General features: G+C 48.0%; 1 protein-coding gene across 1 annotated transcript; it reads right to left on the bottom strand.

Annotated features, from left to right (window-relative positions):
* Positions 1-2,375: 2,375 nt before the first annotated feature.
* Positions 2,376-21,241, bottom strand: Itga10 (integrin subunit alpha 10). Its single transcript, XM_021158707.3, has 30 exons — positions 21,095-21,241; positions 19,604-19,715; positions 19,309-19,418; positions 19,046-19,137; positions 18,551-18,665; positions 17,510-17,637; positions 16,947-17,095; positions 16,126-16,276; positions 15,416-15,581; positions 15,236-15,309; positions 14,846-14,990; positions 14,505-14,653; positions 14,131-14,274; positions 13,786-13,989; positions 12,710-12,840; positions 11,847-12,013; positions 11,599-11,741; positions 11,123-11,236; positions 10,866-10,951; positions 10,046-10,187; positions 9,800-9,892; positions 9,562-9,638; positions 9,312-9,401; positions 8,825-8,909; positions 8,569-8,682; positions 8,302-8,382; positions 8,055-8,168; positions 3,814-3,909; positions 3,021-3,134; positions 2,376-2,760 (listed from the first exon to the last, which is right to left on the bottom strand). Exons 1-30 carry the CDS (start codon positions 21,144-21,146, stop codon positions 2,695-2,697), a joined length of 3,504 nt encoding a protein of 1,167 aa, XP_021014366.1. The 5' UTR covers positions 21,147-21,241; the 3' UTR covers positions 2,376-2,694.
* Between the last annotated feature and the right edge of the window lie 612 nt (positions 21,242-21,853).

Genomic DNA, 21,853 nt, shown 5'->3' on the forward strand with positions numbered 1-21,853 from the left:
ACTTTAAACGGTCCCGGAAGCTGGTGAGGATTGTGGGATGATGGAGCAGATCTCCTGGGAAAGAAGAGTCACAGAAAACAGTCACAATAATTGTAAAAGTAATGTTTATTCACCTGCTGTAATTGTTGTCTTGAAGGCTTACTTCTGAACAAGCTCACCCTTTCTAGCACTTTCTGAACTCTGGCTGGCTGGGTCAGCTCAGCTGTTCTGGCTCAAACCCCTCTCCAAGCTGACTGATTTAATTGGACTTCTCTTAGCTTCTCAATGAATTTCTCTACTTGGCCTCAAACTAACTCTAGCAATCTAATCTTCTGGTTCCTTCTCATTCTTTGGCCTGTTCTGTCGTCACCGATGCCTACTACCGTGTTCTCTTTGCAACCTGTCCCTGTAAAACTGTTCCTTAAAAAACCACCTCTGGGGCTGGTGAGATGGCTCAGTAGGTAAGAGCACCCGACTGCTCTTCCGAAGGTCTGAAGTTCAAATCCCAGCAACCACATCGTGGCTCACAACCACCCATAATGAGATCTGACGCCCTCTTCTGGTGCTACAGCTACAGTGTACTTACATATAATAAAATAATAAATAAAATTAAAAAAAAAAAGTAAAATCTTTAAAAAAAAAAAAAAAAAACCAAACACCTCTGGCCGGGTGGTGGTGGTGCACGCCTTTAATCCCAGCACTTGGGAGGCAGAGGCAGGTGGATTTCTGAGTTCTAGGACAGCTTGGTCTACAGAGTGAGTTCCAGGACAGCCAGGGCTATACAGAGAAATCCTGTCTTGAAAAAAACCAACCAACCAACCAAACAAACAAAACAAAACCACCTCTGAATTCCACAAACTGACCTGCCAATCAACTCACTGGATTCCCAATTCAAATGAACTACACTCACTGACTTGACTAAACAGAACTCAGAGATCTGCATCCTCTGTCTGCCGAGTGCTGGGATTAAAGGTGTGTACCACCATGCCTGGACCTTAACTTTTCTTTACCTGGGACTTACTCTATACTAGACTAGCCTTGAACTTAGAGACCTGCTTGCCTTTGTCTCCTGGGAGTAAGGCATGTCAGTATTCCAGCCAGATCACAGGGATCTAGAAGGTCTTTGGATGCGATCCTTTTCAGGGCAGCCATGTTGCTGTATTAAAATGCTGCAAACACTATCCATGAGCACTCTATATCCCAGGAAACTCAAACAGAGCCAGAAGTCATTTGATAACTGGATTTTATTTGTTCTGACCATCTGCTCACCATGACAGTCCCCAGGAGGGACCCTCTGCAGAAGACCAGAGACACCAAAATAAACATTGCAAGCAGACTCAGAACAGCCTGGGAAGACCGGTTCTCTGGCTGCTGGTCAACTGCTCAATGGGATTTCCTCTTGTCACAGTCTAAGAGGGCCTCTGTCAGAGCTAAACTATGGAGATCAGAAACTGTCTTTGCTGTTCAAAGGTCTTAATTACAATAAACAACAAGTTTTCCCATTACTCTGAGAATTAAACTTACCCATGAACCAAAACATAGGACAAAAGGGAGAGGGTTTAGTTAACACGCAATTTCCAGAAAAGGTGATCAAGTAAGGGCTGAAAAACTCACTGCAGCCGAGACACCTACAGCACATGACAGGAGTCTCAGAATAGTCGTCCCAGGCTATCACCATTATAGTGCCAACACTGGGCAAGTAAGTGTTTACTCTCCAGACACCTGATGCCAACCATGTAGGCTTCCTCCCAGATGCAGATTCCCGCTTGTTTGGATCTATCTCAGGGGGCTGTTGTTACCCAAACCTGGTGAAAGGGCTTCTTCCACCATGAAGCTTTCAGAAAGCCCCAAAGAGTAAATGGAGAAAATTGTCACCAGGCTCCCCTGCTATCCCAGCTTGAACCACTTGGGGGCCTCTGGCTCCGGAAAATTTAGCATCAAGTCCTGGCCTTGCTCCCAGAGAAGGATGAGGGTTGGGATGCCTCAGCCCGGAGAGCCTGGGGGCAGCTGGGTTTCCCTAGCACCTGAGGGCGGAGTACTGTGAAGTCTCAGGTTTCAGCCGGCTGGCAGTTGCCGGTTTGAAGGCTTCTCTGTGCCCTGGAATTGTACAGAATGTCTCTTGTGGCTTTTTCTCCTCCCTCCTTTTTTCCTGTTGACTCTCCCCACCCGGATCTATGAATCACAGGACTCCACGGGAAAGCAGCAGATGTTGACTTTTACTTCTTTTAAGCCAACGTCAGCTCTCTCCTGTGGAGTGGGGAGCAGCCAGGAAGGTGAGAAAGTGTGTGCGCGCGCGCGGGGTGGGGTGGGGGGGAGGTTGAGGGGGGGTGGTGGTGGTGCAGAGAATAACCTTCTTTTCGGAATTGAGAGGGGGGACAGAGGAAATCTGCAAGGAAAGTCGGGAGTAAAATCATTTGACTCCTGGTAATGGGGAAGATAGGGTCCAAAACAACGAACCAGTGCTGGCTGTGGAAGCCTTCGGGAGGGGGACACACAGGGTGAGGATATTATGTGTTTTGGTGTCAGCCCTTCTCAGCTAAGGCAAAGCTTCATCTCTTGCCAGAAGCATCGCCATGGCTCAAAAGTCAAGTCAGGCTGCAGGCCTGCAGACACATGCTGGCAGCATCTTTTCCCCTTTGAGCCTCCAAGCCTAGTTTGGATCCGGAGTCTCTTGAAAAGGCTGCCAAAGTGGGCTTCTGAGCCTCCTGCAGTCAGTCACTGCTCCAACTTCTCCTCACTTTCTTCTTCTTTGGGGATTTTCTTACGGGTAAAGAAGCCAAGCTATAGAGGAAAAGATACCAGTCATTGCCAGATGTCCCGGCTGGGGGCCTTGCCAATAGCCCTCGCTTATCTGAGGTCTTGGCTTCTGTTCTGTTTCCAAAAATGAGATTCAAATTTATTTTATTTGGCTTAGGTTGATTCAACCATCATTTGTGGGACAGAGTCAAGGAGAGTTGAACATGGCAGCCCCCCAACCCCATCCTAACTGACTAGCACAGAGCCTGTCCTTTCTTTCCAACAGAGTAAGATGCTGGCCTTACCTTCCACAGGCAGAAGACAAGGAGAGCAAGCAGGAGCAGCCCCCCCAGGACACTGCCAACGAGGATCCACAGGGAGATGAGGGTCGGGAGGGTCTGAATCACCTCCAAGTGACTCTGCATAGCAAGGAGAGTTTGTTTTGTCTTTTCTTGCTTGGCTTTTGAGGTGGCTTTTTGTGGCTTGGTTTGTTTGCTTGTGTTTGAGGCAGTTTTATTTCATGTCCCAGGCCAGCCTTCAGCTCATGGCAAGCCTCCTCTCTCAGCTCCCCAGTACTTGAATTACAGGCAGGCATCACCACCCCTGACCTGTGTTTTATGTCTGCCCTTTAACTCAGCCTCAGTCAACATTATAACAAAGCCAGCCCCTAAATAGAGTAAAAAATAAATAAATAAAACAAAAAACTGAAACTTCTTTCTACTTAAAAACACTGAAGCAAGAAGCAAGACTCATGGAACCGCCACTTCTGACTGATGGACCCCTGCCTGGTGGACCGTCCAGTGGATATAATTTTGCTCTGAAGAATCCCATTGTTGGGTAGGAGAGATGGCACGATAGTTAAAAGCACTTGTTGCTCTTGCAAAAAGGTTGTAGGTCTGGTTCCCAGCACCCATATGGTGACTCAAAATCATCTTAGTTCCGGGGGATCCAGAACTAAGAGGTTCTGACCGCTCCTCATGGCTCACTTGCTTGCAGGCACTGACACACATAGATTTTAAAAACTAAGTTGAAAAAATAGAGGGAGAGAAGGGCCATCCTTTTCCCAACCCATTGCCACGCTTCCCAGCTCCACCCTACCTCACTCGAGCGGGAGGCTTCGTTCAGTAGTAGGACACTGCCCTCCTCAGTTCCTAACTTGAAGGTGCTGACCACTGTCACAGACTTGAACTTGGCCTGTGGAATGAACAGTTAGGAAAACATTTAAACTGAGCCATCATCTGGTAGTGTAGAACCCCAAGAGCAAGGCTGAAGTTCCGCCGGGCGTGGTGGCCCATGCCTTTAATCCCAGTACTTGGGAGGCAAAGGCAGGTAGATTTCCGAGTTCGAGGCCAGCCTGGTCTACAGAGTGAGTTCCAGGACAGCCAGGGCTACAGAGAAACCCCGTATCAAAAAAAAAAAAAAAAAAAAAAAAAAAAAAAAAAAAAAAAAAAAAAAGAAGGCTGAAGTTCCGTGGGCACAGTTACCAGGGCCCTGAAGACCATAAGATGCTGTTGGAAATGGATGGGGAAAGAGGAAGGGAAACTGTCAGAGGGATGGTTTTATGCACTGTGTATTCAGAAGCTGATGGCTGTGCCTAGAGATCTGGTTGCAGTTGAGATGGTGACACAGTCAAGCATCTCCTGTCTCCATGTTGTGTAAAGATTGTTTCCCATCATCTCTGATTGGTTAATAAAGAGCTGATCAGCCAATAGCTGGGCAGGAGAAGAGGAGGCAGGACCTCTGATCCCAGTGGGAGTCTCTGCTGTGGACCAAAGAGAGGATTGTCCTGCCCCAGGAGATAAGAGGGAGGGGAGGGGAGGAGGGAGGAAGGGAGGGAGCCAAAGAGAGAAAGATACTGAGATGCATTATCCAGACTCAGAGGCACCCAGCCATGTGGCAGGCATAGAATAGCATTACAGGTTAATATAAGATAAGAGCTAGTGCCGGGCTGGTGGCGCACGCCTTTAATCCCAGCACTCGGGAGGCAGAGGCAGGCGGATTTCTGAGTTCGAGGCCAGCCTGGTCTACAGAGTGAGTTCCAGGACAGCCAGGACTATACAGAGAAACCCTGTCTCGAAAAAACCAAAAAAAAGAAAAAAAAAAGAAAAAAAAAAAAAAAGATAAGAGCTAGTTAGAGAGCAAGCCTAGCTTAAGGCCTAGGCATAAGCAAGTCTCCATTCAAGAGCTGAGGCAGGCTTGGAAAACCCCGGTATTTTTACAGGAAACAGATAGAAAGCCTGTTCCCAAATACACAGTTTAGGACGTTCAACTTCCCTTTCTGTTCAGGAGCCTCCATGGGGCTGAACCTTTCTGAGATCAGAGACACGTTTTTTACCAACTCCCACTGATACTAGGATCTAAGTGTGGGTTGAGGGTCCTTAAGCCTTCATGTTGAATCTTGGTGTCTACCGCAAGATATTAAGAGATATAAACTTTGTCCAACTGTTGTGTTCACCAGTGGGGCCTTTGGGAGGTGCTTGGGGTGAACGTCATCAGTGGAGTCTTGAGGAAGAGGAAGGAAGAGTAAGAATGGATACAATAGGCTCAAGGGCCTAACTATGACTCAACAGGGACCCTACAAAAGCTGAGCTTCGGAGAGCATGCCCGTGAACCTACTATACCTCCTGTTTACAGCTTCATCTATGTCCACTGGCCTGTAAGATCCTGGAGGTTAAGGACTGTGTTTGATTAGCCTTTGTGCTGCCAGTGTCTATGACAATTGTGTAGCAGTGTGTGTGTGTGTGTGTGTGTGTTGGTGGATGTGTGGAGATCAAGACAACAATCTTGGGTGTTGCCTTCTTTTGTCCTTTTGTTTGAAACAGGGTCTGCCATTGACCTGGACTTTTTTTTTTTTTTTTGACAGTTCTCATCAGCTGGCTGGCCTTGAGCTCACCTAGATGAACTTGCCTCTGCCTTTAAGCGGCCTTTGTTTCTTTGTTTGTTTGTTTGTTTGTACTTTGTCAAAAAGGTGAGACTAGCAGGTGAGTAAGCTTCTAGGGATGTACCTGAATCGCTCTCCTACATCACACTGGGATTACAAACGCGTCACTTCATCCAGCTTTCTATGTGCGCCCTGGGGTCATGCTTTACTTACTGAGTCACTCCCCCCTCCCCAGGCCCTCTAATGGCTTCTTTTTTTTTTTTTTTAAGATTTATTTATTATATGTAAGTACACTGTAGCTGTCTTCAGACACTCCAGAAGAGAGCGCCAGATCTCATTACGGATGGTTGTTAGCCACCATGTGGTTGCTGGGATTTGAACTCTGGACCTTTGGAAGAGCAGTCGGGTGCTCTTACCCACTGAGCCATCTCACCAGCCCCTCTAATGGCTTCTTAACAAATTTTTGCTATCATCATCATCATCATCACGTAGCTATGGTGGTACACACCTGTAATCCCAGCGCTGACAGAATCAGTCAGTCCAAGGCTAACTAGAACAACTCACTAAATCCTGGGGGTTGGGTGGAGTGGAGAAATGATTCAGCTAGTAAGAGTTTGCTGCTCTCAAAGAGGACGAGAGTTCAGTTCCCAGCACCCAGATAACTGCTTGTAACTTTAACTCCAGGGCACACAACGCTGCCTTCTATTCCTTGACAGCACTCACACACATGTGCTCACACATGCATATAGACACACACACACAAATAAAAATAAATGCTGAAAAAAAATAATAAAAATGTCTGGGGGTGGGCAGTGGTGTCCTAGAGTCACACACAACGGAATCAAACAAGATGATCAAGAGAGATCAAGAGAGTACCAGACTTGGAGAAGAATTCCTCAGACTTTACTTACCTAAAACATACTTATAGCTCAGAGAGCTTACAATCCTGATGGTAGCTGTTCTATGTAAATGTACAATCTAATCTCCTAGTGCTTAATAGCCATTTATAATTAAGATGGCATTCCCCTGCTCACACTGACTTCTGAGTGCCTATCATATAGTGACAAGTTCGAAGATCCTCATAGTCTAGATCCCTATCTCAACTATGCAATCTTACTTTCCACTACCCCATAAAAATCAGACAATACAATAGCAATTATTATTTTTTTTTTTTTTTTTTTGGTTTTTCGAGACAGGGTTTATCTGTATAGCCCTGGCTGTCCTGGAACTCACTCTGTAGACCAGGCTGGCCTCAAACTCAGAAATCCACCTGCCTTTGCCTCCCGAGTGCTGGGATTAAAGGCGTGCGCCACCACGCTCTGCACAATAGCAATCATTGTATTCATTTGTTTGACAAGAAAAGTAATTAAACACCTGCAATGTGTGACCCGACACACCTGAGGACTCGTCTTTTTGGTGTTGACTTAACACAGAGTCATTCCTATAACAGACACTTGATGAAGTGTGTATGTGTGTCTGTGTATGTGTTTACATGTGTGAGTGTGTGTGTGTGTGTGTGGCTAGCTGGCTGGCTGGCTGGTGTGGGATTTGCTATGTAGACCAGGCTAGCCATGAACTTTGAACTCACAGAGAGCCAGAGAGCCACCTGCCTCTTGAGTGCTGGAGTTAAGGATGTATAGCACCATACCTGACTTGGCATGTTGTTAAATGTGGGCATTCTATTAATTGATCTCTACGGTGGTGCTAAGGGACACTGTGATGGTTTGTACGTGTCCTACTCAGGGAGTGGCATGATTAGAAGCGATGGCTCTGTTGGTGTAGGTGGTGTGTCACTGTGAGCATGGGCTATAAGACCCTCATCCTAGTTTCCTGGAAGTCAGTATTCTGCTAGCAGACTTCAGATGAAGACTCTCAGCTCATCCTATACCATGCCTGCCTGAATGCTGCCACGTTCCTACCTTGATGATAATGAACTGAACTTCTGAACCTATAAGCCAGCCCCAGTGAAATGTTGTTCTTATAACATGTTGCCTTGGTTATGGTGTCTGTTCACAGTAGTAAAACTCTAAGACAGGCACTACATAGAAGAAAATACAAGGGTGGATGCTATGTTCTAGTTAGGGCTTGCCTTATGTTACCTCAGAACAATTCCACAAGCTAGGTATCATTGTTCTCATTGTAAAGATCATGAAAAGATCAGGCATGGTGGCTCATGCCTTTAATCTCAGCACTTGGGAGACAGAAACAGATGGATCTTCATAAGATCAAGGTCACCTGGTCTACATAGTGAGCTCCAGAACAGCCAGGGCTATATAAAGAGACCCGGTCTTGAAAACAAAACAAAACAACAGCAAACAAAAACATCAGGACAAAAGATTAGCGAGATAAAACCACTTGCTTGTGTCAAGCAGAGGGAGGCTGAGTTTACACATGAGTTTATGTGCCTCCAGAGCCGGGCTAATGTTTTAGAGAGAAGCAGAAAGGAAGAACGGCTTACCCTCCGGAAGAATTCATTGTGAACCAGTCTCAGCAGCCTGACAGAGATCTCAGTCCCCTTTGCCAGCAGTCCAAGGTGGCACCTTACCACCTGACATCGACTGTTACTCCCATTCTACCAGAACAGAGACAAATCAGGACTCTGGAATGGGAATATCCCTCCTCCCATTGCCACGTCCCACCCACCTGTCACCAAACTGCAATCTCTATGTGCATTCCTGTCCCAGACACCTTCCTGTGACTCCTACCAGTCTGCTTGTATGCTGAAGCTCCTCTGGGTGCACAGGGAATCCCGGGGGCTCAGTCAGGTTCTGCACCGTGCAGCTTGCCTAGAGAAAGGTCCAACTTGAAAGACCCTCCTAGACAGGCCACTCCTATAACCCTTCTAATGCAGAAGCCCTTTCCTCCTCCCAAGCCACATATAAGAGTGGTCCCAGGAAGAGGAGCCAGAGAGCAGTAAGCCAACAGATGGGAGTCCACTAATTCAAGATCCACATGCTCTGGCCCAGACTCACATTGCCAGAGATGACTTGAGATAGTGACAGGAAGTAGTTACCCCCATGGGCTACAGCTGGAAGGAGGGCGGAGATGACGAGACCACTGACCACATGGCAACCAAGGTTCTGAACCTGGGAGAAGAATTTAAATCAGGAAGAGGCAAGAGACAGAGAATCTGCTTCATTTGCTCCGTCAGCCTCTCAAATCCATGAGAGGCTCCTCTGTCTTTCTCCACACCACCCCTAGGATGCCAAGACCCCTCTAGCTTCTCACCCTAAGAGTGGTCTTGAATTCGGGACCAGGACCCATTGGGAGAGTCCTGTAAGGGTGAACCTCATACCGATGCAGAGTGGACTCACTGTGTAGACACCAAGCCAGGAGGTGTAAGGTCACAGCCATGACACAGACACAGGACACATGATCAGCATACAAACATGGATTCAGGGAAGGTAGGGTCAAGGATAATGAGATAGGAGGGGATAAGAATGAAATTAAATATCACAAAGGTTTGATTTTGAAAGAAAGATGTTTGGCCATAACCCTGTATTTGTTTATCCCAGTTCTAATGCCCAGGACCTGACAACAAGATGCTTAAGAGGAAACGTTGCCTATGAGTGGGAGTGAGGACCAAAAGACTGAGTAGCCCAAGGATTGTGTTCCTGGAACGCTAAAGCACAAGGAAGGACAGCAAGAAAGCACAATGGATGCTAATCTGTTCAATCAGGGTCAGAACGGGGCACCAGCCAGGAGCCAGCCATACCTGGAGAACACGAGGTGAGGTTCGTACTGGATGTAGGCAGAGGTCTGAGCTGTGTTATCTTGAAGGGTCTCATTCATCTCTAGGCTGCTGCTGCAGGGCCAGGGAGAAAGTTTCACATCCCAGTCCCTTCTCAGGGACCCTCTCTGCTACCAGAAAAATTAGAGTTGTCTCTTCCAGCCACCTACTTCTCTTTCAGTGAGTGCTTTGAAGGGCGTGGATAGGGATTTGGGGGAGGCTCCTTTGTTCTCACCTACTGGCAGTCAGCCTCACAAAGACCTGGCTCAGGAGGAAGGTGCAGCTAAATTCAAACTCTAACAGGAAGCTCACCTGGAGCCAAAAGACAGGGATGGAATAATAATGAACTCATCCTGTGGGAAACCCATGGAGGGACAAGAGCCCATGTCTCTCTCCTCCTCAGAACTTCCACACCTCATGGATCCCAGACCTGGCTTTCTCAGCACCTTCCCTCATTCTGAACCCATGCTCACCTTGGCCCCAGTCTGGAAGACCGGATGCCCCACGATGCAGAGCCGGGAATGGGGGGAAGGAACTGCGCACTCCACCTTCACTGATTTGGCCTTCTGAAGGCAGAGGGATGGAGGGGGAAGTTAGAGCTGGAGCCACACTTCCACTCAAACTCTACACCCGGAGCCTTTCTCCACAGCACCCCCTAGCCAAGGTCCTGGTCTCCCTCCGCCTTTCTTCCTTTGCCTCAGTCCCTTCCTCCAAGGTACCTGAGGAGTAAGACTGGCCAAGTGGAGGTTTCTAGAAAAGCTGAGACTCAGGCTAGTGTTGTAGGCATTCTCCTTCTTGTTCTCCAGGGTCGCCGACACCAGCACTTTCTGTCGTCCACCTTGAACCACAAATGGGGACTTCCTAAGAGTGAAGACAAAGCAAAGACTAAGAGGCAAAAGAGAATCAAAAGTCTCATGCCGGGGCCTAGCAAACACAGGAGTGGATGTTCACAGTCAGCTATTGGATGTATCACAGGGCTCCCAATGGAGAAGCTAGAGAAAGTACCCAAGGAGCTAAAGGGATCTGCAACCCTATTGTTGGAACAACATGATGAACTAACCAGAACCCCGGAGCTCTTGTCTCTAGCTGCATATGTATCGAAAGATGGCCTAGTCGGCCATCACTGGAAAGAGAGGCCCATTGGACTTGCAAACTTTATATGCCCCAATATAGGGGAATGCCAGGGCCAAAAGAATGGGAATGGGTGGGTAGGGAAGTGGGGGGCGCTATGGGGGACTTTTGGGATAGCATTGGAAATGTAATTGAGGAAAATATGTAATAAAAATATTAAAAATCAAAAAAAAGTCTCATTTCCAATATGGTATCACATGCTTTTAATCCCAGCACTTGGAAGACAGGTGAATTTCTTCGAGATTGAGGCCAGATCAGTCTAAATAGCAAGCTCCAGGCCATCCAGGGTTACATAGGAAGAACCTGCTCCCCACCAAAACAAAACAAACTGAACTAAACTAACAAGCAAATAAACCCTCTCCAGCTCCCCTGAGTCCTTCTGGTTCACCTAATCCACCTGCCTCTAACCTGGAGCCTCTGATGTCCATGTCAGCTTGAAGCACCAGGTCTGTGATACATTCATTGTCAGGGCCACAGTCCTTTGAGAAGGGGATCTACAAGAGAGTTAAGGGTCTGAGAGGAAGGAAAGGAGGAAGGACTGGGATGCTTTGCTCAACAGAGCCTGAATCAGATTTCACCATTTGTATGTGACCTCCCCTTGCTCATCAATTCACTAGGAGGGCAGTACTGAGACCCCGGATGGAGCAGAGCATAGCACTGCTAACCAGCTTCCGTAGAGTCGTAGAGGATCCCTCCGCCAACACAGGCCCTGGCTTCGTGGTGTTGTCCAGAGCAAAAGTCACAGTCAAGGCCACTGGCCGGAGGTAATCCGATGTATCCTGAGGGAAACAGAGTGAAGGGCAAGTTGTGGGGAACCAGGCTTGGAGGAGAAGCCAGGCATCTGCAGAATATGTTAAGTGTGGTTGTCTATGCCCTGGGCACTGTCCCCAGGTTTTCACAGTATGATGGAATGAAATTCTGATACAACTCCTATGAAATAGTTATCAGTATATTTCATCCCTTTTCAGCAAGGATACTGAGATGTGGTGGCTAAGTGACTTGGCAGAGTCCATGTTGATAAGTGACAGAGCTAGGAGTCCAATCCCTATGACCCCCAGATCTGAATGGTCTCAATCTCTCTGTTTCCATTTTATCACTGATCTGGTTGAACAACACAAAGCAGTTCCTACCCCATCCTCACCAGTGCATGGAAGTGCAGCTGTTCACAAGTGACATTGCCAACACTAAGCTGGAGCTGCCGAGGGGACAGGCGCTGGCCAGAGCCATCGAATGCTGCACGTGCCCCAGCGGTCCACTCATCCAGTGATGCTGAGAATCGTATGTCTGTATGGGAGAGGCAGGAGGGGCAGGTGTGAGAGTGGAAGCAGATGCAGACACCAAGAAGGGCCAGGGCTTGAAGGTTGTCTTGGATACATTATAACCACTCACAGAATCTTCGATCCCAACGCCCAGGAGTTTGAGACACTACTTGGAAGCAAAGGGCTGCGGTCAGACAGGCTGCTTCCTGGCCTCGTCGTTTACAGTCCTTCTGAACCACGCTGATGTGGGGAGGCATCACATCCAGGGTTGGAATCAGGTGGATGATGGGCTGGGAGCTGGGAACAGGGTGGAAAAGAAATTCTAAATGGAGCAGGTTAAGTTCCCCCTAAAAGTACAACCCTAGCCTGGGGATGGAGCTCGGCAGCAGAGCTCTGGAGCATCTGGGCTTGCGCTTCAGAACCAGAAGGAAAGGAAAAGACCTTGGCACTTGCCCTCTGTATGATTAAGTAGATAGATAGATAGATAGATAGATAAGATAGATAAATGGTCTGAATGTGTCACTCTTCCCAGAAGCCTATGGCGGGAATCATATATAATACACTCAATTCAATAAACACTAATGTCAGACTGGAGAGACCACTCAGCAGTTAAGACCACTGGCTGCTCTTCCAAAGGTTTGATTCCCAGCACCCACAAGTAAACTCAAGGCCAGCTGTAAAACTCCAGCTCCAGGGGGTCTGATGCTTTCTTCTGGTCTCCCCAGACACTGCACACACACACACACAGTGCATAGATATACATACAGGCAAAACATCCCTACACATAAAATTAAAATAAAAAGCACATAAAACACTTTACTGGACTATCTTGTTTGATATTGACAACAAGCCAGAAAGGTAGTGGCAGTTACTTTCATTCTATGAACTAGGGATTTAGGCATCAGATTAGCTGACCAGGAAACCCAAATCTGTGACCTTTGTTCTTATAAGCTGTGCCATGCTGCCCACTGCTACTTAAGCTGGGCTCCTCACCTGAACAGAACGGCTGCCCCGTGGGCACCCACGGCAACATCCACAAGATCATCTCCATCCAGATCTAAGTGGCCATCCACACTTCGGCCGAAGTATCGGAGGGCCTGTGGCATGGAGACAGCAGCAATCCTCTGAGGAGAAGAGAGAGGAGACTGAGGAGGGACTCCTGCCACCTTCCTGTCTCCTGTCAGGTTCTTTCTAACATTCCCATCTGTACTGGCTAATTTTGTGTCAACTTGACACAGCTGGCGTTATCACAGAGAAAGGAGCTTCAGTTGAGGAAATGCCTCCATGAGCTCCAACTGTAAGGCATTTTTCTCAGTTAGTGATCATGGGGGGAAGGCCCCTTGTGGGTGGTGCCATCTCTGGGCTGGTAGTCTTGGGTTCTATAAGAGAGCAGGTTGAGCAAGCCAGGGGAGGCAAGCCAGTAAAGAACATCCCTCCATGGCCTCTGCATCAGCTCCTGCTTTCTGACCTGCTTGAGTTCCAGTCCTGACTTCCTTTGGTGATGAACAGCAGTATGGAAGTGTAAGCCGAATAAACCCTTTCCTCCCCAACTTGCTTCTTGGTCTTGATGTTTGTGCAGGAATAGAAACCCTGACTAAGACACCATCCATCAAGAAAATAAGAAAGTTTTGCGTGGGCTGGAGAGATGGCTCAGAGGTTAAGAGCCCTAACTGCTTTTCCAGAGGTCCTGAGTTCAATTCCCAGCAACCACATGGTGGCTCTCAACCATCTGTAATGGGATCTGACACCTTCTTCTGGTGTGTCTGAAGACAGCAAGAGTGTACCCACATACATGAAATAAATAAATATTTAAAACAGAAAGAAAGGAAGGAAGGAAGAAAGTTTTGCCTATCTCGGTTTTGCCTCATCCACCATCCCATTTTTCAACTAATGAAAAAATTTTCTTTTCTTTTTTTTTTCTTTTTTTTTTGAATAGCATCTCACTGTGTAGTCTGGGTAACCTGGAACTCACTATGTAGAACAGTTTGATCTGGAATTCACAGAGATCCACCTTCTGGAAATGAAAGGCCTGTGCCACACCACACGTTTCTTATCCCTGCACTGCTGACCTGGGTAGGATGCGGCCTGATTCCACTCTGGGTTCCATGATACAGGTACAGCGCTCCCCGGTGTCCATCCTCCAGGGGTGCCCCCACCGCTACATCAGTGAAACCATCATGGTTCAGATCAGGAATGGCAGCCATGGCAAAGCCAAACCGAGAATCCTGGGAACGGTCTGGCTGAAGGGTTCCTTGGAGCATCAGCAAATTTTGCTTGTAATGGAGAAGAGATTAAAAGGCATTGCTTAGCTGGTGACCTTTGCCCCTTAGCAAGCTCTCAAATATGTGTGCCTCCCTCTTCCCTTCCTTTCACCATCACCCACACACATCTTTTGGAGTCTCACTGATTCTTACCTGGCCCACCATGTACACATAAACGCGTCCGGTCTCCTTGTTCTGGGGACCCAAGAACATGGGAGCCGCCACAAGTAAGATATTAGTTATTCCGTCCTTATCTGTATCCAACGGGCAGAGCTCGCTGCCAAAGTATGAGCCAATCTGGGAATGATGGATGGTGAGGATCCAAGAGAAAAGGGAAGGTGATTGTGAACAGCTGCACTCAGCAGGAAGCACTTACCAATCTGCCAATCTGATCCTTACATCCCTGACAGACTGCTACCCAGAATTCAGCTCGGGCTTTCCAGTCTTGCCTTCCCTTCTTGTCCAGTCCCTGGGGGGTAGGGGTGGGGGAGGTGGTCCAAGGGTCCCACCCTCTGTTGATGTCATACCTGATCCCCCTGGAGGCTCTGGGCGACCCTCACAACCCCATCTTTCTTTAGCTGGAAGGCGATAACTTTTCCTCGATGTCTAAACCTCGGTGCCCCCGAGAGAAAGAGGCGGCGTCCACCGGGCAGAAGCATAGAGGAAACAGAGTAACCTAAAATGAAGAGGTGGTGATATAAAGGAAGAAGGTGAAGTCAGAGAGGAGGGTTTCCTGAAGGCATAAGGTGAGGTCTAAAAAGATTTAAGGAGCTGAGTGACAAAGTGCACGAGTTAAGGGGGAGTGCCTCATACCCCCCTGCTGGGTCTCCCCTATTCTCCCAGTTTCCTGCCACTCTCTGTGACTCACCCAGGTAGGCTGCATGGTTCTGCAACGCAGGGGGAAACTCATCTTCCAGGGCAGCTCGTGGTGGGAAAAGGTGGCGACCTTCTTCAAGCCATAGCACGGAGCCCCCCCAGTCATAGGCCCCCACCATCCCAAAGAGAATCCCATCCTGAAGGGTAGAACCAGATGTGGGCAATGAGAAGACAGAGGGGAATCGGAGGAAAAAGAACGTTCCTGTGGTGAGATGCTCACATACAGGTACACTGCGGTCAGAAGGGCATGGAAGGTCAGGATGTGGGCTAAAGGAGAAATCGGGAAGGGCCTTGGGGTTGAAGTTATCTGAATTAGAAGTAGAGGGCTTATGAAGAGAATGGAGAGCTAGGGGGATGTTGAGAGGGTCAGGGTCTATCCAACCTGTAGTCGGTGGATGGAGAAGCCAATCTCAGACATTTCAAGCCCAAAGGAACTTTCATTTTCTCCACGGGACCCTTGGGCATGAGAAAATTGCAAGGTGCTATCAGGGGAGCTCGCTCTACTGAACTCACTCCAAAAGGACCCCAACCGGGACTTCCGTTTCGCCAGGATACTCATTACCTTCAAGACCAAAAATCCGGTCCCCCAGTGCATCCACGATGTCTGTCAGTGCAGCCTCATCGGTGACATTGAAGAAGAATCGCTCATCTGGATCACTAGCAATAGCTCTGATTTCCCGAAGAAAAGAGCTGGGGTCTCTCTGTCGCCGGAGATAGTGACCAAGGACCTGGGTTTAAGATGGGGGTCCGTTAGTTGTGTGAAGTAAGGTGTCAGAGCTGATACAGAACATAGCCAACTAAATAAAGCCAAGGGAGGGAGATAAGGACTGAAGTCCAGGCAGTGGTTAATACTTTCACATCCTGAAAGTCTTTTTTTCCTTAGTCTTTCTAGATACAGAGTCAATTCTTGGCCTGGGAAGATGACTCAGTGGATAAAATGCTTGCTATGCATGCCTGACAACCTGAATTTAGATCTCCAGACCCACACAAAATGCTGGACACAGTAATATAAGCTTATCTATAATTCCAGCATGCCTCAAACCAAGAGACAGGAGGCTGAGACAGAAGACCTGCCCAAGACTTGTGGGTTAGCTAATTTGGCTTATTGTATGCCGAAGTGAACAAGATGGAAGGTGAGGACCAACATCTGAGGTTGTTCTCTGACCCACATATACACACTATGGTATGTGCACTGATGCATGCACACACACACATACACACACCCACACGATACAACACAAAACAAAACAACTGGACTTGATCAAGTCTCACCGCAATCCCATAACGTGTCACTCTGCCAGCCTCACAGGCCTTTAGTGCTGCTGGAAGTTCCTCTCCATCATGGGACTCTCCATCGGTGACAACTACCAGCAGCCTAGCGGCCTCTGGTCTTCCCCCCCGGGACTGACTGAACCCTTCTGTGCTAAGAAGAGAGATAAAGGAATGCTATATGGTTATATGTATGTGCGTGCATGCACATACACACAGGCTTGCATGCAGGCATGCCCGTATAGTGTATTTAACACTGTCAGCAGTTCACTGAGATCAGATGTCTTCTACACCATTCCCAACAGTATCTAGCATGCAAACTGGCACAAAGTCACAACTTGACTGTTTGGATGGCACAGAACATATAAAATAATCTGTCATCAGTGCAAATATGTACAAGCATTATTTATTTATAGATTCATTCAGCAAACACTTGGGTTGACAAGATCAAGGAAATGGAGAATAAAGACTAGTCAGGTCAGGTAGCCTCCCCAGAGGTTTAGAGTCATGTTTGAAAAGAATACTAGGGCGTGAGTGGTTGAAAAGCTAAGTATCAGAATTGACGCAGGAGTAGAAGAGGAGAGATGGAGTTCTGTGTGCAGAAACAGAACAGACAAGGAGAGATACACCCACAGACACTGTAAAATGCAAATACAGTAAGAGAGTACGGTGACAGCAACCTAGCCTTCCTCCACGAACTTCTGGCATGCAGATAAAGATAAGCGCCCAGAGCATCTTGTGATGTATACACTACACTCCAGACCCTCTCCCTCGCCCTGCTGATCCTTCCTCCTCCCTCACACGACCCCTTTACCATGTCTCACCATGCCACCATGATTGCTTGGGCGGTTCTCGTTTCTCGCCCTTCCCTCCGACTGAGGTTCCTCGCTGCTCTCACAACTTCTTCCTTTGTTCGGAAGTCTCCCAGGGACCACTCATGCACAGGGTTCTCCCCGTACTGTACCAGTCCTACCTGAGAACAATAGACCGTGTGCCCACATGGGATGTATGAAGAGCGTGGAGAAGATGGAGCACAAAGGATGAAGGGGAAGTGAACCCCTAACAGGTGTGTCCAACCTGCAGCACGATGAAGGGGAAGTGAACAGGTGTGTCTAACTTGCAGCTCGTGGGCATGCATTGTCCAAGCAACTACATGCAGCAAAGGAAAGCTATGAGTGTGGCCCCCCACACAATCATAAACTTACTTCAAACATTATGAAATGTTTGTGACTTTTTGGTAAGTTAATTGCACAGTTCTTGAGCATGAGTTCTGTAGAAGACAATGTCCCAGGGTGTCATCAAGAGGCTGGACATGGCTGCTTACATCCAAGGGTCCAGGAGTGTTTACCTCCTTCCCTCCAATCCCATCCACTTATCTTTCTCTTACCTGTATCTGCTCCGGATCGATGAACAGTCTTCCTACCAGCCTCCGAAGGAAAGTCTGAACTTCTGACCAGGGATAGATACTGTTGGAGCCATCCAAAACAATGACGACATCCATGTATGTGGGACAGCCTAGAAGGGGGGCATAGTGATGGGAAACAAAAACATGGAAGGATGTGGGGTGTAGTCAGCAAGGGAGAATGTCCCAGGAGGACGTTGCAATGCAAGCACTTACTAGGGACTTCTCTCTTAATTACCAGGAAAGTACTATGCCAGGTCCCCAGTGTGGAAATCAAAGAAAGAAGAGATGGACAGATGTAAAGAATGAAACATGAACTAGCGAGAGGCCTACCACTATCCTGTGCTATGGAACACTGAGAGAGCCTCACTTTTGTTTGTGTGTGTTTGTGGGGGAGGGGCAGTATTTGAACTCATTCCCTACCAATGTGCCACAGAGGGACATGTTCAGCAAAGCTCAGGCATGACAATGCATGCCTATTATCCCAGTACTTGAGACTGAGAAGCTGAGGCAAGCAAATTCCAAGATCAAGGACAGCCTGGGCTATATAAGACTATCTCCCAAAAGGCAGTAGATAAGAAAGTATATGAAAGGCATGAGGGGAGAACCCAATAATCGAGTGCTGACTGGACATCTATAAGACCCCCAAAAATAAGATATGGAGGACCCTGAGAAAATACACTGGAGTAGAAAACATGGTAAACAAAGGGAAACCAAGGTCCAAAAATAAATGGCACACAGAACAACAATAATGTAAACGTGATGGATAAGGGATAGGCTGTGCACAGGATATCTGGGGTTTTTTTGTTTTTTTTTTTAAGTTGGTAAAACCAGATCCTGGTGTCTTGAGGCTCTCCTGAGGAGTCTGAATTCTAACCTGTTACCAAACAGGAGCCTCTTCTGCAAGCACACTTGGGAATGATGAGGATAGCCATGCAGACCCTCCACCGAGTCTTTTGTCCTGGTTTTTCCCACCCAGCACCCCTATCTGGGAACTGAGCTTCCAGGGCCCGTCCACTGGCTCACGTTGGGCGGTGGGTGCCAGGCTTCCCTGGGGCCGGAATGAAGCATCCACACGGGCACATATTCCAGAACTGAAGACAGAGCTGCCGCAGGCACGAGACCAAAGAGGGGCACAGGCCTGGGTGGATAGGGGAAATAGTTATCCCCAGGCTTGAGAGGGCCTCTCAGAACACACACCTAGTTAAAAGAGAGATGGAGACCTCTCCATGGGGAACCCTGCCTTGCTCTCTAGGGTTCTGAATTCCTTGTCTCTTCTATACAGACTAACTTCCCTTACCACAGTGCTCTTTCTGTTGTTGTTGTTTGGTTAGTTTTGGTTTTGGGTTTTTCAGAACAGGGTTTCTCTGCATAGCCTTGGCTGTCCTGGAGCTCACTCTGTAGATCAGGCCTGACTCTGCCTCCAGAGCACTGGGATGAAAGGCCCAAGCCACCACTGCCCAGATACCATAATGCTCTCTTCCCTGCTGTGAACCTTCTGAGGCCCTTCTTTCAGCTCACCATGAATCCCCCATCAGCGTCTGTCTCTAGTAGAGACATCCCTAGGTGCATATTCACAGCAGGCTGAGAGGAATTTCCAAGTTGATAGTCACCTGGTTGGAGGAAGGGTGGAAGAGAATGAAGTCATGGGGTCATAGTTCGGCTTCTTTAGTTCAGGGTCATTTGGGAAGAAACTGAATCCGTTGAAGACAACGTCCAAGGGGTCAGAGTCACTAGATGTCACCATCAGGAATTAGCAGGGGAAAGGTCAGGCTGCTTCTTACCCAGCTGGCCTTTGGTACATGGAGCACTGTGGAATCCCCCTATAGAGCAACGATAAACATCCCCTCTCCGGTCACCTGATGGCCCATCCCAGGGGGCGCCCACCAGCATCCTGGAAGGAGAATATGGATATAAAGATCCGGTGAGCATGGTCCTTAGTATAATGAGAGGGAGAGTGCATGAGATGGCATGGAGCCCCAGGCACTTTCAAAGGCCATCTTGGACCGGTCTACCTTGCCTCCCCTTTATCAGTGAGTGCACAGTCCCAATCCCATGGTCCTCTGTTTTCCCTCTCACCATCGCTGTCCACCCCCAACATGCTGTAAGACACTGTATCCAAATTCGGCCTCTGGTGGCCCTGTGAAGAGTCGTGGGTGGTGTTCATCCAGATTAAAGGGGGAGCAGAGACCTGAGGGGTGAGGATCATAATTAGCATCCACCAATCAGTTAATGAAGGACTGGAGAGGCTTAGTGGGAGACAAGACAGGAGGGAGTGTTTCTATCTCAGCTCTCCTGCTCCGTGTCAATGTCATGTCCTCAGAACCCCAGGTGGGATGACTGGATGATTCTCTTCCTGTGGGGTGGGGGTGCGGGATCCTAAGGCCCTGGGCCATGCTGAAGCACAGCTGTATTTCCATTCTCATTCCTGAAATCTCATTCACAGACACATCTGGAAAAGTCAAGTTACTCTCTCCACATCATTCCTCCTACACATTCTCCTCTCTAAGCCTGGAGAGTCCAAAGAGGGAGAGGGCTTTTCTGAGGATGCAGAGCACCACCCTTTCCTAATTCTTCCCGAAGCCAGGGCCATGGGAAGAAACGATGGCAAGGAGCTCCCTGCCCGGTGTCTCCTCTTTCTGTTTCTTCTTGTCACACTTGCACTTTCTCCAAGGTCGAGGGTGCTGGCTCCTTCCAGCCCTGCCAACCTCAGTGCTAATTAAGTGGGTGGAACCACCGGCCTGCCCACACACAGTCTGCCATCTATCCCTGTTAAGGGTCCTATCACCCCCAATCTACTCATCTCATCCACCTTACAAACACCCCTTGCCTACTCCCATAGTTTCCTCAAACTTTAGTCCACGCTAGGGGTCCCCATCTGTGTCCCACTGATTCCTTTCTCCTGACCCCAATTCCCATAAAATCAGAGCTGTTATTTTAGGAAACAAAGATTATAGGGCACTAGCAGGGAAAAATTCCAAGCCTCTTATCCCTCCCATGATTCTCTTCTCTACTGTCTTGCTCTTTGCATCCAAGCAACCCTCCATCCCCCAAAATCTAACTCCAACTCACACTGTGCTCATTTTCAGAAAAGGTATTTTATATGTGAGCCTTTTTTTTTTTTTTTCTAAATCCAGGAAATTGGCAGGGCTATGAAACCAGGAACTGTAGTTCAGTCGTTAGGCGAACCCAGAGTTCTGACCACATAGTAAGGCAATTATGCCTCAGGCACCAAGGAGCACCAATGGCAGGGAGAAGCAGGGAAGGTAGGAATCAGTGCAGCCGAATGGAAGATGAGAGACACATCTCTTTTCTGTGCCCTCATGTCTATGGACTTTAGGACAAAGGTTTTAGATAATTAGGTACAAAGGTTTAGATAATGAGGTACAAGCCAGAGGAAGTTTTGGCTACTGCCATTTGGGTGTCTAAGAACATGAGTGCACACAGGAAATACAGCATCGGTATTAACCTCTGACTTGAGCGCCCGAAGAATTTTAGCCATAATGGTCCCAATTATAAACAATCCACATATCTTCCATTCCCACCAGAAACCAAGTTCGCTTCCCTCACCTGTCAGCAACACCAGGGGCAGGAACAGGTGAGGGATGGAGAGAGACTCCATGGGCGCTTGTCCGGTCCAGTCCGAGAGGCTCTGAGTCGCTCTGTCCCTCTCCTCTGAGTCGCTCTGTCCCTCTCCTTGGCTGTTTTCGTTACTTTCCCTCCTATCCTGCCCCCTCCCACTGGCAGCTAAAAATAAAGTTGGACGGAATGGGAGTGGTGGTGGAAGGGAGCTGTGGGGAGCCCAGGACAGGAGCACAGAGCAGCCTTAGTCCAGCTCTTTACCTTGGTGCTGCCCCCTGGAGGCCTCAGCTAATATTCAAAGAGAACACAAATTTTGACCCTTTCTGAGGCTACTTTTATGCACGGTTTATTTATTCAATGATTTCCTCCAGTTTGGAACAGAAAGTAAGATTTAGAGACAATATTTTTTGCCTAATTAATCTTAACATGGGATATGCAAAATAACAGCTGACAGCAGTGACAGCAGCATTTTCCTACCTACTGTGTGAAGGGCAGTCCTACTGTGTGACCTTGCCAATCCACTGAGTTATGGTCATGCTTGTGTGTGTCTAATAGCTTTTGGGGAGTCATTGCCTGTAGACAGGCGTGCTTTGTGGTGTCAAGATAATTACTTTGGTTGAAAACATCTCACCCCTAACTTGAGGCTGTTCACGGATTATTTTGAATTGGGACCATCATGGTGTGTCCGCACCTTTCCCCCAACATTTAAATTTTCAGTGAAATCCTGTAACCATGTTAGCTGCTAAC

Source organism: Mus caroli, unplaced genomic scaffold (genome assembly GCF_978045245.1).
Source record: "Mus caroli unplaced genomic scaffold, Mus_caroli_1 scaffold_3, whole genome shotgun sequence".
NCBI lineage: Eukaryota > Metazoa > Chordata > Mammalia > Rodentia > Muridae > Mus > Mus caroli.